The sequence below is a fragment of the Hyaena hyaena genome, unplaced genomic scaffold (genome assembly GCF_003009895.1).
Source record: "Hyaena hyaena isolate Hyena2069 unplaced genomic scaffold, ASM300989v1 scaffold_97, whole genome shotgun sequence".
NCBI classification, from domain to species: domain Eukaryota; kingdom Metazoa; phylum Chordata; class Mammalia; order Carnivora; family Hyaenidae; genus Hyaena; species Hyaena hyaena.
Genome location: NW_024080728.1, coordinates 385,616 through 406,031, shown reverse-complemented (window position 1 = coordinate 406,031; position 20,416 = coordinate 385,616). Strand labels below are relative to the sequence as shown.

Sequence of the window (20,416 nt, the reverse complement as noted above, 5' to 3'; positions counted from 1 at the left end):
ATTATAAAAAGGTCTTGTATGTATCTTTTTCTTCCCTGGTCTGTGTTTATTCTCCTCTGCTTAACTTTCACAGAATCTTTCAGGCTATGTGATACAGTTCTACTTAATAGTCTGATCCAACCCAATGTGTCTTCAATATAAAGAGTAAAATATCCAGAGTAATATAATTCACATAGGACTTGGACTTTGCTGTGGCAACATTCTTTTGATTATGTTCTTCTTTCATTTTGTTGGCAGTGCTCTTTAAATTACATTCTCCTTCTATTGCATCATAGTGGGATACAAGAAGTGAGCTAAGGAAGGCATCATTCTCCTTAGTTTATAAATAAGAAAACTGAGACTGTAGTCAAAGTTACATGTATTGTAACTAACAAACCTAAAATTTAAACTCAGACCAGATACTTTTTTAAAAATTTATTTTTTAAGTTTACATCCAAGTTAGCATATACTTCAGCAATGATTTCAGGAGTAGATTCCTTAATGCCCCTTACCCATTTAGCACAACCCTTCCAGCAACCCTCTGTTCTTCATATTTAAGAGTCTCTTATGTTTTGTCCTCCCTGTTTTTATATTATTTTTTATATTATTTTTTTCTTCCCTTCCTTTATGTTCATCTGTTTTGTATATTAAAGTCTTCAAATGAGTGAAGTCATATATTTGTCTTTCTCTAATTTCGTTTAGCATAATACATTCTAGTTCCACCTACATAGTTGTAAATGGCAAGATTTCATTCTTTTTGATTGCTGAGTAATACTTCATTGCGTGCATGTGTGTGTGTGTGTACACGTATACCACATCTTCTTTATCCATTCATCCATCAATGGACATTTGGGCTCTTACCATACTTTGGCTATTGTTGATAGTGCTGCTATAAACATTGGGGTGCATGTGTCCCTTTGAAACAGTACACCTGTATCCCTTTGATATATACCTAGTAGTGCAATTGCTGGGTCATAGGGTAGTTCTATTTTTAATTTTTTTTTTTTTTTTGAGGAACCTCCATATCATTTTCCAGAGTGGCTACACCAGTTTGCATTCCCACCAGCAGTGCAAAAGAGATCCTCCTTCTCTTCATCCTCGCCAACATCTGTTGTTGCCTGAGTTGTTAATGTTAGCCATTCTGAAGGAATGAGGTGGTATCTCATTGTGGTTTTGATTTGTATTTCAATGAAGATGAGTGATGTTGAGCATTTTTTTTATGTGTCTGTTGGCCATCTGGATGTCTTCTTTGAAGAAGTGTCTATTCATGTCTTCTGCCCATTTCTTCACTGGATTCTTTTTTTGAGGGAGGGTGTTGAGTTTGCTAAGTTCTTTATAGATTTTGGATACTAACCTCTTATTTGATATGCCATTTGCAAATATATTCTCCCATTCCTTTGGTTGACTTTGAGTTTTGCTGATTGTTTCCTTCGCTGTGCAGAAGCGTTTTATTTTGATGAGGTCCCAATAGTTCCTTTTGTTGCTTTCCTTTCCCTTGTCTCCAGAGACGTGTTGTGTAAGAAGTTGCTGTGGCCAAGGTCAAAGAGATTTTTATGTGCTTTCTCCTTGAGGAGGATTTTGATGGCTTCCTGTCTTACATTTAGGTCTTTCATCCATTCTGAGTTTATTTTTGTGGATGGTGTAAGAAAGTGTTCCAGGTTAATTTTTCTGCATGTCACTGTCCAGTTTTCCCAGCACCACTTGCTGAAGAGACTGTCTTTATTCCATTGGATATTCTTTCCTGCTTTGTCAAAGAGTAGTTGGCCATATGTGTGGGTCCATCTCTGGGTTCTCTATTCTGTTCTATTCATCTGAGTGTCTTTTTTTGTGCCAGTACCATACTGTCTTGATGATTACAGCTTTGTAATACAGCTTGAAGTCCGGGAGACAATTTTTTTACTTCCTATTGCTACTTTTCACTGGGACATTGTTATTACCAGTTGAAATTATAGGAAGATATTATAAAATTGATTGGGAGTTTCCCAGGATTTTGGACTTTGGAAAACATGAGTCTTGATTTAAATTTCAAAGGAAAGTGTGTAGTAAAAATTAATGAGAAATCTCAAAATTCCAATTCTATAAAATTTTTATTCTAAACATTTTAATTTTAAAATTCTAATTCAAATTTTAGTTTAAGTTAGAGAAAAACATGTACCTTAAGTATTTGCTAAAGGAAAACATTAACTAAGTTTTAATGTCTAAGTCTAAAGTCTAAAATCTAAACTAAGTCTAAAATATAGAATAGCTATCCAGGTTTTATCCTTGGTTCCTTAGGAACTTCCATTGATTTTAGCTGCTTTGTTTCTCATTTCTCTAAAGTACCTAACCATATCTTGTATGAGGCCCAAATAGGGCTTACAGATTTTTTTGAATCATAATCTTGATTTTTTTAATGCATGTTTTCTTCCTCTTCTTCAGGTAGCAAATTATGGAGTTGGAGGACAGTATGAACCCCATTTTGATTTTGCACGGGTAAGTAAATAAAAGAGAATGTAGGAGTCCTAACTGAAGCTTAGGCATGACATGTTAATTCTGTTCTTTTAGTAGTAAAAATTCATATCTTGTTTGCAATTTGTGGAAGCATGGTAGAATAGACATTCTATAAAACATTCTTAGCAGAAAAAAAAACTAGATGTTAAAACAAATTTTAGGATACTTTTAAATGCATTGCTGAGATTGGAAGAAAGTAAAAGAAATTCCCAAAGGCAAAATGAACAAAGAAAACCTAGAAATTAAAATTAGAGTTAAATTGGGGCTGGGCAAAGAAGCTGAAGGCTTTTGCCTCCAGGAATCTAGAGCTTTGGGAACTGACAGCTCTGTGAGAGGACCTGCCACTGCAGGCTACTGAACTTGAGACCAGTGCATAAAACCTGAATCTCCAAAAGGATTATACCCTCAGAGAAAGAAAGAATAGCCTTGAAAATTATCTGCTTTGAGTCAAGAGCCTTAAGGAGAGTTGCCTCTCATCAACCAGGTGGGCATGGAATATGTATAAGAGCCTCTTCTGGGAGTTTGAAAGCATAGGCCTGCTCTTACAGAAATTATAAGAATACCCTAAGAGACAAGAAGATAAAAAATATAAAACAGTTGAAGAGAGACACTGGAGAATAAATAATATGAAAGCTGTTTGCTAAAAAGCTGTCCTTTACTAAGTGCTACGCTTGCTTAAGATTACTAAATATCAACCTTACTTTTTTCACATTAAGCTATAAATTATACATTGCCAAGTCTTCATTAAGCCTTATCATAATTACATGAATTCTAAGAACTGTCTTGGCCATTTTAATAAACTTATTGATCTACTACTTCTAAAATAAGGGTATATTTTTTTGAAGGAAAACACAGCCTATATTGTGTCACGGCCCTTGACTAGCTTAAACCCCAGAATTGTACTCTTTCTCTATGTAGGCCATCAAAGAATATATTTTTAGTCTTTCCCTTGTTTTCAATTATTGAAAAGTGTCTGAGAGTCTTGAAAGATGTAAAGGAATACAGTTCAAGCTCTGACATTAGTGCAACTAAATTTTTTTGTTTTTTATTTTGAAATAATTACAGATTCCTAGGAAGTTGCAGATAAATGTACAGGGAGGTCCCATGAACCCTTCCCTCAGCCTCCCCCAATGTTAACTTCTTATATCACTATAGTGCACTATCAAAACCAAGAAATAGGCATGGGCACAAACCACAGAGCTATTTCGTATTTCACCAGTTCTGTTTGCACTAATTTGTGTGTGTATGTGTGTGTCTGTGCAGTTTTATTACATGTGTAGCTTTGTGAAAGTACCACCACAATCAGGATGCATAACTGCACCATGACTGCAAGACTCCCTTACATTCCTGCTCTGTAGCTGCACATACCCTCTGCTTCCTATCCTTTAACTGCTGGTAACTGCTAATCTGTTCTTCTCAGTAATTGTCATTTCAGAAATGTTATATAGAGGTTATATGCAGTATATATCTCCTTTCACTAGCAGCATAATACCTTTGAGGTTGGTGCAGTTCTAAAGAACGTGTCAGTAATGTGTTCTTTTTTATTGCTCAGTAGGAGTTCACAGTATGGATGCACCACAGTTGGTTAATCATTTGTCCTTTGAAGGACACAGTAAGGTAGTTTCCAGTTTGGGGCTATTACCAATAAAAAGGTATATAAATTTATGTGTGAAAAATACATTTTCATTTTTCTGGGATAACTGCCAAGAGACTGTCTTGTATTTTAATTTAGATTTAAATAGCCAGATGTGAACTGTACAGCTAGATTAAAGTGCTGACTGTCCAAAAGAATGACAAGCATAGTAGCAGTAAACATTTGAATGGATCATGAGTTCAATTTAAATTTCAAGGTAAATTTTTTACCTGCAGAGAATAGAGTTCATGAATATAACTAAGAGGCTTTTATTTTTCCTTTAGAAGCTAAAACTATAGGCATTAATTTAATAATCTGTGGATAGTAGATACTGATTTTCATTGTTTAGGCTAATAAATCTGGGTTTCCCCTTCCCAATAGTCTTATAAAAAAAAAGGTATTCACTGTACAAGCTGAATCAACAACCAAAAGTATTTGAGTGCCTCCTGTATATTGTGCACTAGACATTATAAATGAATCTTTTTGGGTTGTGTGTGTGTGGTTTTTTTTTTTTTTTTTGGCATACCCTTAAGCATGTTACTGGTGTTTAGTGCCACTGGATAATTTGCATTCCTGAATTTTATACCATTGAATTTGTTGTGTTTTATTCACAGAAAGATGAACCAGATGCTTTCAAAGAGCTGGGGACAGGAAATAGAATTGCTACATGGCTGTTCTATGTAAGTTATAGCTAAAATTTTTAAGTTGGGATTTTATTACATGACATTTATTTTGATGTTCAGATGTTTGTTTTCCTTAGCTCTTATTTAACGTCCTAATTTAAAGTTTTTATAATTGAGTAAATGGAGGGTTTTTGCATTTGTAACTTCTTCAGATAGTAATGTTAACTTTTTTATTCAGGTTTTAATATTACTAATAGTCTCAGGGTGCCTGGGTGGCTCAGTCTGTTGAGCATCTGACTCTTGATTTGGGCTCAGGTCATGATGTCACACTTTGTGAGTTGGAGCCCAACATCAGGCTCTGTGCTGACAGTACAGAGCCTGCTTGGATTCTCTCTTCCTCCCCCACTTGTGCTCTTCTCTCTCTCTCTCTGAAAATAAATAAATACAGTTAGTAATATTAATTTTTTAACAGTCTATTTGGAGACAGTCATAGTAGATATTTTGTGGAGTATGAAAATTTCACAAAGTGAATACATCTGGTGTAAGCAGCAGCCAGATCAAGAGACAGCACATTATACCACTTTGGAAGCTCCATTTTACCCCATTAAGGGTAACCATTTTCATATCTTTTAGTAAAGTTTCAAAACCGTATGATCTTTATTTTTAAAATTGTTTATACACTGGGGCACCTGAGTGACTCAGTCGGTTAAGTGTCTGACTTAATTTCTGCTCAGGTCATGAACTCACAGTTTGTGAGTTTGAGCCTCGCATTAAGTTCTGCGCTGACAGAGCAGTGCCTCCTTGGGAATCTGTGCCTCTCCCTCTGCTCTTGCATGTGTGAACGCACACTCTCTCTTTCCCAAAATAAATAAACTTAAAAATTGTTCATATACTTAAATGTGTAGAAAAAATTAAACTTCGGTTATAATATTTGCTCCAGTTATCTATTGTTGCATAATAAATCACCCCAAAACTGAATGGATTAAAATAACTATTTTTCTTTCTCACGGTTATAAGGTTGAGTGGGCTTCACTCCTGGTTCTTGTGCTCCATCTGTAGTCAGTTGATGATGACTGGCACTGGGGTCATCTTGAAGGCTGAGGTTGAGGCTGGCTTTGGTCAGAGTACCTGCATGCGGTATGGACTTACTCCCAGCATGGTGACTAGATTGCGAGAGCAAGTATCTCTGCAAAAGCAAGGCTGAAATGCATGGCATTTTCAGTACCTACCCTCAGAAGTCAAATAATGTCACTTCTCCTGCCTTTTATTAATCAAGGCAATTATAGAGATCTGTCAAGGATCAAGGGGAGGAGACATAGACCCTACCACTTAATAAGAATGTGTCATGTAAACAGAACATGTAGGACAGGAAATATTGGGAAATATTATATTTGAAAAATATAATTTCCTACAGTGTTGTGCTCTTTGTTAACTTAAAAAGATGATATTACCTAGACTTAAATTTTGCTTATTTCATTGTTTTTTCCACCTCCACACCCATTTGAATGATATGAAAATGGCCCCTCTTTTTGCTGTTTTACTCCCTACCAAAATCTGTGTATCTCTGCTCAGTCTCATTTTCTTTCTTCATTGTTCCTGCTAGCTACCTTCCCTCTTTGTCTTTTACCCTATTTCCTCCATTCCTCTTTCTCTCCTTCCCTCTGTGCAATCTACCTTTTTGCCTTCCTACTTCATAAATCTCCTTTCTTCTTACAACTTTATCTGTTTCTAAAAAGATTTAAGATACCATTAAAAAAGGACTTAAATACTATAATAAAAAGGACTTAGGATTTAAAAAAGGATTTAAGACATATAATGGAAGTTAAAGATGAGCAAGAATTATTACATAGGGAAAACCAGGAGAGAAGGTGATATACAAAATTCATGCTGTGAAACCTTGTATACTTTCTAGAAGTGAACTCTACATATTTGTACCAATTTATATCCCACCTTTAAGTGTGATATGTTTGTCAAACATTTTTCACCTGTTATATTGGCAGTTATTGTGGTTTTAATTTTATTATTAGAGACGTTGGTCATCTCTTCTGATATTTAAGAGACATTAAACATTTTGTTTGCTTTTATTAGTGATGCTATATTATTTGGTCCGATATCCATAAATATTAGATTATTTGACCATTAGATATGTTAGATTATTTATTATATTTTTCTTAAATTGTATAGCATTTTCACTAGATCAGTAATTATCTCCCCCTATCCCCACCCCCATTATTTAAGTACTATTCCTAGATGGACCATTTACCACAACTTATTCATTTCTTCAAAGTTAGCTCATTGCTCCAGCTGAAATATTCATCATAGTTAAATACCTTCTTTATCTCACTTAGTGCTTTTATTTTGATTTAAATTTTTGTGTCTGATATTAAGATCAAACTATTTTCTTTGGTATAGTATTTGCTTGGCAAATCTTTTTTGTTTCAATGTTTATAAGTCTCTTGTTTTAGATGTGACTCTTGGATATAGTACAGTTGGATTTTGCTTTGTGATATATTTGTTGTTTATGCATTCTACTTATGTTGCTTTTGAAAAAAACTTCACTGTATGATCTGTATTTCCTTTATCTCATTTTGTCCATGTGATCCCTTAATTTGGAAGATTTGTGTTTTTATTCTAGGTTACATTTAAACATTTTTAATTTTAATTCTGATATAGTTAACATAGAGTGTGATATTAGTTTCAATTATACAATTTAGTTATTCAACACTTACATACAGTAGCTGGTGCTCATCACAAGTGCACTCCCAAATCCCTCCATCACCTGTTCACCAGAGGGGAAGGTGGGATGGATGGGTAAACCATCAGTTTGTTCTCTATAGTTATAAGTCTATTTCTTGGTCTGTCCCTTTTGTTCCTTTGTTTTATTTCTTAAATTCCACATATGAGTGAAATCGTACAGTATTTGTCTTTCTTTGGCTGACTTTATTTTGCTTAGCATAATGCTGTGTAGATCCATCCATGTTGTTACAAATGGCAAGCTTTCATTTTTTATGGCTGAATAATATTCCATTGTATATATAGACCATCTTCTTTATCCTTTCATCTATCAATAGATGCTGCTCTGTTTCTATAATTTGGCTGTTGTAAATAATGCTGCAATAAACATAAGGGTGCCTATGCCCTTTTGAATTAGTGGTTTCATTTTCTTTGAGTAAATACCCAGGAGGAGCACCTGCTATAAATTCTGTAGACATTAAGGCTGAGCAATGAACAAAACGGATGAAAATTCCTGCCCCCATGGAATATTTTAGCACAATAAATACATAATTATACTCCTGTATTACTTGATTTATTGATTTTAAATAATCTTTTTATCATCTCTTTTTTACCTCTAGCTATAAAAGAAGTAGCTATAAAAGATATCCTTCTCTATCTCCCTTCCTGACCTCATCATTTCTTTGCCTTTTATTTTTTTTTACAGAAGTATATAAACCTAAACAGTGTTTTTTAACTTTTTTTAATGTTTATATTTGAGAGAGACAGAACGTGACCAGGGAGGGGCAGAGGGAGAGGGAGTCACAGAATCCTAAGCAGGCTTCAGGCTCTGAGCTGTCAGCACAGAGCCTTAACCCATAAACTACGAGATCATGACCTGAGCTAAAGTCGTACACTTAACCGACTGAGCCACGCAGGACTCCATAAAGAGCATCTTTTTTTGTTTAAAAACTGAGTAGCATGGGGGTACCTGGGTGGCTCAGTCAGTTGACCATCCAACTCTTGGTTTCAGCTCAGGTCAGTGATCTCACTGTTGTGTGGGTTCAAACCCCACATCGGACTGAGCACTGACAGTATGGATGGAGCCTGTTCTCCCTCTCCCTCTCTTGCACTGTTTCTGTCTCTCTCAATTAAATAAATAAACTTAAAAGTTAAAAATTTGAGTAGCATGCACAAGCCTATTTATGTAAATAGAAGTCCAGATGTTCTCATATTCTGTACAGTATCATGTCTTCCTCAATGGCATATTTAACTATATTATACCAGTGCTTCTCATAATACTGTCTGGAATTCTTCTAGATGAGTGATGTGTCAGCAGGAGGAGCCACTGTCTTTCCTGAAGTAGGAGCTAGTGTTTGGCCCAAAAAGGTAAACTTGGTTCATTTGTTATTTTAATTTTTTGGGTCTCTTTATTTTTTCCCTGAGGAAGAGATGCACTTTTGTTTCATGGTCTAATTAATGAAGGATATTTTTAAAGATAGAGATAACATAGTCCTTACGTATACTGGGTAAAATTTTTAATATTTTTATGGCACAGTTTACTATGATTACCTAGAAGTAATGAACAACCAAGGATTAGTACTCAAAAGTTTGCATTTCTGAAATGGGTTCTATATGATGATTATCCCTCCATCTTGCTATTGTAAGATTTGTTACTTTTCTTTTGCCAAATTCCCTTTGTCAGGCAGCACTGTAGTATTAACATTTTCATGGGATCACCAAAATTTTGTAAATGATTTAATCATATTTTCAGAAATTTAATAGAGAAGATATAATGCTGCCATGGAGGAATACTTCCACAGGAACAGAGGAAAATTTAACTACTATAAAAAGTGATAACCTGGGGCGCCTGGGTGGCTCAGTCGGTTAAGCGTCTGACTTCGGCTCAGGTCATGATCTCACTGTCCATGGGTTCGAGCCCCACATCGGGCTCTGTGCTGACAGCTCAGAGCCTGGAGCCTGTTTCAGATTCTGTGTCTCCCTCACTCTCTGCCTCAAAAATAAATAAACGTTAAAAAAATTTAAAAAGATTTTTTTTTTAAGTGATAACCTATATCTTATTTGGAGATATATTTGTATTATTCTCCACAGGGAACTGCTGTTTTCTGGTATAATCTGTTTGCCAGTGGAGAAGGAGATTACAGTACACGGCATGCGGCCTGTCCAGTGCTAGTTGGAAACAAATGGGGTAAATGTTTCCTATAGTCTCTTCTGACTTTTGTCTCATATTTTGAAATTAGCATAGTCTGTATCTTAAAAAGATGACGAAACTCGTAACATTGAAAGGGATTCAACCAAGCAAGTTTTTGATTTTAATATAAATTTACTTTCAATAGATCAGCATTCTGATGACAGATTTTAATACTAGTCCCACTTCTTGACTCAGAGTTGAGTAAGACAGTGTCTCTCCCTCAAGGAGTGTACAGTTGTCTGAGATATACTAATGGATAAATCAAAATGTAATACACATTAATATAGAGATGTATACAGAAGATGATGACTCCTTATAGTTGGGAGTTGGCTTCTTTAAAGCTTAATTTTAAAATTTGCTCTTGAAGATAGAGCAGTATGTTTTCCAGGCATATTAGGGACCAGGGCCAGGACTAGTGTGAGGCTAGAGAGGTGCTCAGGGTCATGGTAGTTTATGACTGGCCACATTAAAAAGAAATAGAAGCAGGTGAAGTTATTTTTATACATAATGTGTCACTAGCCACATTTCAGGTACTTAGTAGTCACATGTGTCTGGTAGCTACTATATCAGACATTGCAGCAGGACTAAAGAGTGACCCCTGATTGTTAGCATTTTAAAAGTCTCCTTTGAAGATTATAATGTTTGAGAATCACTCGACTAGGATGAGGCTAGTGGAGAAGAGATCAGTTTAGAAGGCTTCTTTTCATTGTCTATGTGGGTGATGATGAAAACCTGGACTATGGCAGCAGCAAAAGGATTGCAGAGTAGAGAGACTGAAGAGGTATATAAGGAAAAGTGACAGGTTTTGATGAATGATAGATGGGATACAGGAGTTGAGAAAAAGTAATGTATGGATCCTAATTTACTTTGTACATGTTGATGCCATTGATTGGGTTCTATGATAAAGGAGGATGAGAAAATTCTGTTTGAGTTACATTAAAAAGCAGTATCTTGGCATCAGGGAAACTTCATGAACACATACTACTAGTGATTGATTGTAGAATTGTTCCTGTAGGGTGGAGGCTTTGTGTTCATCTTTAAAATGTCTCTGTATTAGAGATTGTTTTTACCTGCCTGCAAAATACTATGTTCTGTCTGTACCTACATCTTCATTCCAATTGCATTTCATTTCAAGCTTTACATTAAATATCAGAAACTTTAGGAAGTGCACATATGTAGAATCTCAAAAGTGTGCCTAGGCCTAGGTACCATCTGCCTTCATCTTATTTTGGTCTTTACCTTTTAGCTTGTGTAGAAACCTTGTTATAGACCTAGCAAGTGAATCAAACTGTTTAGATAGCGGAGAATATTGATGTATTTTTTCTCTCTCACAGTATCTAATAAATGGCTCCATGAACGTGGACAAGAATTTCGAAGACCATGCACCTTATCAGAATTGGAATGACAAATAGGCTTCTCTTCCTCTCCTCCTATACTCTAATGTGTCTGATATGCACAGTTCCCAGTCTTAACTTTCAAGAGTTTACAAGTGACTAACACTCCATGATTGATTTCAGTCATGAACCTCATCCCATGTTTCATCTGTGGACAATCACTAACTTTGTGGGTTTTTTTCCTTTTAAAGTAACACTAAATCACCATATTGTATATATAAACCTTTAAAGCTCAGTTGGTATCACAGAGGATAAAGCAAGGTAAAGTTTAAAAATAAGGAATTTTTACATTTGTATTATATCTTAAAGAACTTCTTGGATGAAAAAACAAACAGTTTGAGCATCTGATTATAGTATTTCACTACATCCAGTTGGCAGGGGTTAGGCTAGAATGGGCCATGTGATTAAGGAGCAGAAGCCTTATAGTTTGTACCTAGGTATTACATTTACCTAGTCTTATTTTCTGGATCTGCCTAAAGACTAGGAATAAACTAGACCTCTAATTTGGGTTCCATTTGATGTTTACCCACCCCTCCATATGCTATTCTAAGTTTATTTTTTTCCTTCCAAATCTTTTTAAAGAAAGTATACTGTATTTTACCAATCCCATTCTTTGCTCACAGCTCCTCTGTGGTGAATCAAATCTGTTTGAGTTAAAATAATTTGATTAAAAAGGTTTTTTATTGCAAAGCCCTGTGTAACAACACTGGGCCTTCTTAGTCTATTTCTCCCTTTTCTTAAATGACTAATGATTTAGTCCATAAAATTTGCTGGTTTTTGTAGTGCTAATACCTTGCCTCTTATTCCTGCTATACTGGGGTGATGATATTGGCGTTCTGATAAAATAAATATTGTGCCTTAGGAGACTGGAAATTTTAAAATGTACAAGTCCTTTTAATGATGAGGGAATTGATAAAAAAAAAAAAAAAGATCTTTTTTTTCTAAAGCCAAAAATGTCTGTTTTTTTCAATTCTGAAATGTGTTGTGACAATAATAACCTATTTATGATCTTAAATCTTTTTTTAAAAATGCTTCTGTTTTCTGTGTGGTATTTTTTCTTATTTGAATGTGAATGCATGTTCTAGTGATAACGGGTGATTTCTAGGGATTTTTTTTTTTTTTTTTAATACATAGGACTTAGAGCTATGCCTTTGGTTTTCATTCACTTTAATGTCACACTGTTATGGCAGATCTCTGAACTTTCAACTATTCAATCAATCAAACTATGTTTCCTTCAAAAGAAGCTCTACAACCTCACTGTGGTTATAAGGTTACTATAATAATGGTACTTAAGACTTTCTTTTATTCAAAAATATGGTATAAGATAAAGCCATGAACCCAGTGAAGTATACTAATTGACCCTTAAAACTAACTTTTTACATTTCTTATGCAGTATTTAAAGATATAAGGAAGAGCCTGGTTCTTTGGGTAAAAAGGTATTAATACTTTTACCAATTAAAAGAAAAATCAACTGTGAAATTCCTTTCTCCCAAATACCCTTTGTTTCACCACAGCTATTTTAGTAAGAAATATTGGAAATTAACTTTAGCACTTTAATCTATTTAGATTTTTTTACGATGATTTTTTAAAAATCCTGTTAAATGCAAAAGGATAGAAATAAAATGGGGGTTCAATGAATGGAAACTAACCTTTATTACCCTATGTGTTTTAGCAAATAGAAATAATATATATTTCAGAAGCAATGACATACAAACTACTTCATTATATTTAACTTAGACTCTCTATGGGGACCAGTAAACTCTTTTCAGTATTAGATCTTACAGAACCCTCCCACGTTGCCAACATTACCAGCCATTTTTCTTTTCAAAAGAAAAGGAGGAAAAAAGTCCAGTAAAAAGCTTTGAGTCCAGTGGTCATTGCAAATTTTGCTTACAGTGAACATTAAAATAAGGGCTACATACCAACCCTGGATGCCCTGGGACACAGAAAAAAAAAAAAGCCCAAAAACAAAACCAAGGTTTAAGTTAAGCAGCTGACTCTTCATTTTGGCTCAGGTCACAATCTTGCAGTTCATGAGATCGAGCCCCTGGTCAAGCTCTGCACTGACAGCGCAGAGCCTGTTTGGGATTCTCCCTTTCCCCTGCTTGTACACATGCTGCTTCACAAAATAATTAACTATTTATTTAAAAGAGCAACTAGCCCTGCCAAAGGGTAGGAGAGCTGCTAGAACTCTCTCTAGGTTGGAGGGACTGGCAAGTGCCATGGTTTATGTTCGCCCTCTATTTTGATAGCATGGATGGGAGCAGGATCTGGGCATGCTAAGGAGGCCTTCCACCTTAATGAGACCTAGGCCTCTAGCCCACACCAGCCCCAGACTTCCCACCAAGGCAGCCCCAGCTGGAGCCAAGATGGAGCACACACCAGGACACCCTTAGTGAGTGCTCACTATAGCTCTAGCCATCTCAGCAAGGTGACACAGGCCCAGAGAACCCCCAGAACACTCCAAACCTGCACTGCATTGGCTCCAGATGACTTGCTAGAGTACCCATGGCACAGTACTCCAGGAACCCCTGGCCTGTGCACACCTTGGTTCCAGCACTTCAAGGCACCCCCATGTGGAGTGCCTTGAGACCCCCGGGCCCACACTCTGCCTCAGCTCCAACTGCCACACTGAGCACCCCAGGACACCCCGGCCTACACCCACCTCAGTTTTAGCTGTCCTCTGCACCAAGAGCCCCAGGACCATGCCAGCTCATGCCTACTTCAGCTACAGCTCACCTGCAGGGCACACCCTATGTGGAGGGCCCCCAGGACCCCCTAACCCACACCCAACCTTGGCTTCAGCTACTCCACCAGGCACCCTCTGCACAGAGCACAACAGATTCACCAGCTTGTGCCCCATCAAGGTATCTTCTTCCCAGAAACCATCCCAGACTATGGCCATTTCAGCTCTGGCCATCACATAAGGACAGACCTAGCACCTCCAGCTTATGCCAGCCACTACTTCAGCCAGCAAACCAAAGTCACCAGATACACACAGCCTACATGGGATGACCACATACACCATTCCTTTGAGTTAAGAGAAGTAGCTATTCCACCTATTACATAGAAAAAAATAGAGAAAGTTGATAAAATGGGGAGACCAAGATATACGTTTAAAATAAAAGAACAAGACAAAACTTCAGAGAATTAAATGGAGATCAGCAATATGCCTCAAACAGTTTAATGATCATAAAGATGCTCACTGCACTAGAGAGAGCAGAAGAGCTGTGTGTGAATTTTAACAAAGAAAATATAAAAAGAACCAGTTGACGAATATAATAACTGAAAAAAAATAACATTAAAAAGAACAGTAGATTAACAGATGCAGAAGAATGGATCAATGATCTTAAAGAAAGGGTAATAGGAAACAACCAAGCTGAAGAGCAAAAGAAAAAAGATTTTTTAAAAAGTTATTTATTTTGAAAAAGAGCAAAGTGGGGGAGGAATAGAGAGAGAGGGAGAGAGAGAATCCCAAGCAGGCTTCATGCTGTCAGCACAGAGCCCAGTTCAGGGGTTGAACTTACAAACTGAGATCATGACCTGAGCCGAAATCAAGATTTGGACACTACTGACTGGGCCATTCAGGCAACCCAAGAGAAAAGAATTTTTTTAAATGAGGATAGGTTAAGTGATATCTTGGACAACATCAAGCAAACAATTATTCACGTTATCGAGATCCCAGAAGGGGAAAAGAGTAAGGTTTCCTTAACCTGGGGAAGGAAATACATCTAGGTTCAAGAAGCAGAGAGTTCAGCAGAAACTTGGTAGGCTAGAAGGGAGTGCCATGATATATTCAAAGTGCTGAAAGGAAAAAACATGCAACCAAGACTACCTGTAAGACTATCATTCAGAACTGGAGAAAAGTTTCCCAGGTGAAAAGTTAAAGTTTTATCACTATTGGAGTGCCTGGGTGACTCAGTTGGTTAAGCATTTTGGATCAGGTCATGATCCCATGGTTCATGGCATTGAACACAGCCAGCTTGGGATTCTAGCTCGCGCTCTCTCTCTCTCTCTGCCCCTCTTCAACTTGCACTCGTGCTTTCTCAAAAATAAATTTTTTAAAAAATTTTATCACTGCTAAACCAGCCTTACAAGAAATGTTAAAGGGGCTTCTTTACATGTGAAAGAAAAGGACATGATTAAAAGAAAATTCTGAATAAAAATATGTAAAATATGACAACACAGAAAACATGATGGGGCAGAATAAAAAAGTTTATGGGACATGAGTTGGCCTAGTCAGTTAAGTGTCCAACTCTTGGTTTCAGCTCAGGTCGTGATCTCACAGTTCAGAGATAACCACAGTGGGCTCCATGCTGAGAGAGCGAGTCCTGCTTAGGATTTTCTCTCTCACTCTCTCTCTCTGCCCCTCCCCTATACTTTCATAAATACATACATACCTAAATATATGTTTTAAAATGTATGTTTAAAAAAATGTGTTCAGGGGCGCCCGGTGGCTTAGTCGGTTAAACGTCCGACTTTCGCTCAGGTCATGATCTCGTGGTTCGTGGGTTCGAGCCCCCCATTGGGCTCTGTGCTGACTGCCAGCTCAGAGCCTGGAGCCTGTTTCAGAGTCTGTGACTCTCTCTCTGACCCTCCCCTGCTCACGCTGTCTCTCTCTCTCTCTCTCTCTCCTACAAATAAATAAAACATTAAAAAATTTTTTAAAAAAATGTGTTCAAACAACCATGAACTCAATGCATATATACATGTTTAGGATGTTATATATGAACTTCAAAATCTGTGATAGAGCCACAAAAAATACAGAGAAAGAAAGCCAACTGTAACACTGAAGAAAGGCATCAGTGACAAAGAGAGCAAGAGAAGGAACTACAAGAAGTATAAAACCAATCAGAAAACAATTCACAAAATGGCATTAAGTACATACTTATCAATAACCACTTTAAATGTAAATGGTCTAAATGCTTTAATCAAAACTTACAGGGTACTGGAATGGATAAAAAAACAAGATCTATCTGTCTGCTGCCTGCAAGAGACTCACTTAAGATTAAAGACACAGACTGAAAGTGAAAGGATAGAAAAAGGTACTCCATGCAAATAGAAGGGGGAAAAAGCCAGGGGAGCAATACTTTTATCAGACAAAATAGACTTTAAAACAAAGACTATAACAAAAGACAAGGCCATTAACAATGATAAAGAGATCAACCCAAGAAGAGGATATAACAATTGTAAATATCTATGCATCCAATATTGGAGCACCTAAGTACATTTAGCAAATATTAATAGACATAAAGGGAAAAATTGACAGTAATACAATAATAGTAGGGAACTTTAACACCCCACTTCTATCAATGGATAGATCATCTAGGCAGAAAACCAGTAAGGAAACAGTGTCATCAAATTACACAGACTAAATGGACTTTACAGATATATACAGAGCATTCCATCCAAAACAACAGAATACACATTCTTTTCAAATGCACATGGAATATTATCCAGGATAGACCATATGTTGGGTTACAAGTCTCAGTAAGTTTAAGAATGAAATATGCATCTTTCCTGATCGCAATGGTATTAAACTCAAAATCAATTATAAGAAAAATCTAGAAAGAACACAGGTACATGAAGGTTAAATAACATGCTACTAAACAATGAATAGGTCAACCAAGAAATCAAAGAAGAAATTTAAAAAAATATATGAGGACAAATGAAAATGAAAACACAGTGGTCCAAATTCTTTGAGACACAGTGAAAACAGTTCTAAAAGGGAAATGTATAGCAATGCAGGTATACCTCAAGAAACAAAAGTCTCAAGTATGCAATCTAACCTTACATCTAAAGGGGCTAGAAAAAGAAGAACAAAGCCCCAGGTTAGTAGAAAGAAGGACATAATAAAGATCAGAGTGAGAATAAATGAGATAGAGACTAAAAAAAATAGAAAAGATCAAAAAAACCGAGAGCTGGTTCTTTGAAACAAACAAAATTAGCCAGACTCATCAAGACAAAGAGATGACCCAAATAAAATCAGAAATGAAAGAGAAGTAACAACCAACACCACTGGAGTGAGGAGGGGGGGAGGAGAGGATTATGAAATACTACAAAAAGTATACCAACAAATTGGACAACCTAAAAGAAATGGAGATAAATTTCTAGAAACCTAACTTTCCTAAACTAAAGTAGGAAGAAAAAGAAACTCTGAGGAGACAAGTAACAAAATTGAATTAGTAATAAAAAAACTCCCAACAACCAAAAGTCCAAGGTCACATGGATTGACAGGTGAATCCTACCAAACAATTAATGAAGAGTTGACATCTATTCTCAAACTAATCCAAAAAAGTAGAGGAAGGAAAGCTTCCAAATACATTATACAAGGCCAGCATTACCCTGATAACAAAGACACTACCAAAAAAAAGAGAGAAAGAAAACTAGAGGCCAATAACCCTGATGAACATAGATGTAAACATCCTCAACAAAATATTAACAAACCACAATTGTAAACAATAAATTAAAAGGATCATTTGCCATGATCAAATGGGATTTATTCTAGGGATATAAGGATGGTTCAATATTTGCATATCAATGTGACATACCACAATAACAAAGAATAAAAATCATGATCGTCAGAATAGACGCAGAAAAAACACTGACAAAATCTGACATCCATTCATGATCAGACTCTCAACAAAGTGGGCTTAGAGGGAATATACCTCAGCATAATAAAGGTCATACATGAAAAACCCACAGTAACAGCATACTCACTGGTGGAAATCAAAGCTTTTCCTGTAAGATTAGGAACAAGGCATGGATGTCCATTCTTACTGGTTTTATTCAACATAGTACTGGGAGTCCTAGCCGCAGCAGAGCAGACAGAAAAAATAACAGGCATTCTAATTGGTAAGGAACTGTCACTATTTGTAGATGACATGATACTATGTATAGAAAACCCTAAAGACTCCACCCAAAAATGATTAGAATAAATTCAGTAAATTCATGGATACAAAATTTATACATAAAAATTGGTTGTGTTTCTATACACTAATAGTGAAGTTCCAGAGAGAAATTAAGAAAATTCTATTTACAATTGCACCAAAAGAATAAAACACCTAAAAATAAACCTAACCAATGAGGTAAGAGACCTCTACTCAGAAAGCTATAAAACACTGATGAAAGAAATTGATGAAGTAAATGGAAACACATTCCATGTTCATGGATCAGAAGAATTAATATTATTAAAATGCCCATATTACCCAAAGAAATCTACACATTAAATACAATCCCTATCAAAATACCAATAGCATTTTTAAATGGAACTGGAACAAATAATCCTAAAACTTATGTGGAACCACAAAAAAAGACCCCAATAGTCAAAGCCATCTTGAGAAAGAGAAAAACTAGAGGTATCACAATTGCAGATCTCAAGATATACTACAAAGCTATAGTCATCAAAACAGTATGGTACTGGCACAAAAATAGACATATAAATCAATGGAACAGCATAGAGAGGCCAGAAATATACCTGTATTTATATGGTCTATCTACAGCAAAAATGGCAAGAATATACAATGTAGAAAGGACAGTCTCTTCAATAAATGGTGCTGGGAAAACTGGACAGCTTCATGCAAAAGAATGGAACTGGACCACTTTCTTACACCACACACACATATGAAATTAACTCAAAGTGGATTAAAGACTTAGATCTGAAACACAAAAGTATAAATCTCCTAAAAGAAACATAGGCAGTAATTTCTTAATTAGTTAATAAGAAACATCAGTCTTAGCAACACTTCTCTAGCTATGTCTCTTCAAGCCAGGGAAACAAAAGCAAATATAAACTACTGGAACTACACCAAAATAAGGATTTTGTACAGTGAAGGAAATCATCAACAAAATGAAAAAGAAACCTACTGAATGGGAGAATATATTTGTAAATGATGTATCTGATAAGGGGCTAACACTCAAAATATATAAAGAACTTACACAACTCAACACCAAAAAGACAATGTGATTTAAAAATGGAAAGAGGACCTAAATAGACAGTTTTCCAAAGAAGACATACAGATGGCCAACAGACACATGAAGAGATGCTCAGCAACACTCACCATCAGAGAAATATGAATTAAAACCACAATGATATATCACCTTACACCTGTCAGAATGGCTAGAATCAAAAACACAAGAAATAACAAATGTTGTTAAGGATGTAGAGAAAAAAGAACCATCATGCACTGCTGGTGGGAATGCAAACTGGTGCAGCCATGTGGGGGAACAGTATGGAGATTCCTCAAAAAGTTAAAAATGGAAATACCATACAATCCAGTAATTCCACTATTGGATGTTTATCAAAAACCCCTCTGAATAGTTCAGAAAGATAATTGCACCTCTATATGTATTGCAGAATTATTTACAATAACCAAGATATAGAAGCAACCCAAGCATCTATCAATAGATAGATCTATCAACAAAGATGTTAGATAGGTAGATAGGTAGGTAGGTAGATAAATAGAGAGATGGATGCTATATATAATAGCAAAATAATAGCCAAACTATGAAAAGAGCCCAAATGTCTATATACTGGTGAATGGATAAAGAAAATCTGGTGTATATATATACACACAATGGAATACTAGCCATTGAAAAGAATGAAATCTTGCCATTTGCAATGACATGGATAGAGCTAGAGTGTATTAAGCTAAGCAAAATAAGTTAGAGAAAGACACCATATGATTTCACTCATATGTAGAATTTAGAAACAAAACAAATGATTATGGGGGGAAAAAAGAGGAAAACTTAGAAAGCCTCTTAACTATTGAGAATTGATGGTTATCATAGGGGAGATGGGTTAAACAGGTAATGGGGATTAAGGAGTATGCTTGTGATAAGCACTGGATGTTGTATGTGTTGAATCATTAAATTGTACACCTGAAACCAATATCACTGTTGTTAACTGGAATTTAAATGAATAAAAACTAAAACAAACAAAACTAAAAAAGCAATCAACTATCTACTTTGGTGAAAATATGATAAAATCATTATTATACTATGAGAGGATAGAGAAGAGTTGTCAGTAAACACATACACATAAATAATATGTAAACCAATACATATGCATACACATGTATGATATTGTTGCTGAGAAGAATCTAAATATCTTTACATAACCAAGTGTTGACTGGTTATATGTAAATTCCATATCCGATAGCCACTAAGTTCAGAGAAGTGAGAAATGAACAACATATGTGCAGGGACTCATGGGCTTAAACAACTGAAGACTGGATTGCTGACATTAAGAAATTTACAGATTAATACCAAAACACAACACAACACAATTATCCAATCATGAAATAACTATAAATCACTCGAGAAGTAATAAACAGAATTACAAAATAGAAATTGTGAGGAGAAAACAGAATGA

The 20,416-nt window shown here is 35.8% G+C and overlaps 1 protein-coding gene across 2 annotated transcripts in view; it reads left to right on the top strand.

Annotated features, from left to right (window-relative positions):
• The window catches only part of P4HA1 (prolyl 4-hydroxylase subunit alpha 1), a 74,182-nt gene extending 62,108 nt beyond the window's left edge, over positions 1-12,074 (top strand). For both annotated transcript variants that reach the window (XM_039235114.1, XM_039235115.1), the window contains exons 11-15: positions 2,398-2,451; positions 4,717-4,782; positions 8,758-8,826; positions 9,550-9,646; positions 10,984-12,074. In XM_039235114.1, the coding sequence (XP_039091045.1) occupies positions 2,398-2,451; positions 4,717-4,782; positions 8,758-8,826; positions 9,550-9,646; positions 10,984-11,054 (357 nt within the window). In that variant the 3' untranslated portion in view covers positions 11,055-12,074. The remainder of the gene's footprint in view (positions 1-2,397; positions 2,452-4,716; positions 4,783-8,757; positions 8,827-9,549; positions 9,647-10,983) is intronic.
• The last annotated feature ends 8,342 nt before the right edge of the window (positions 12,075-20,416 follow it).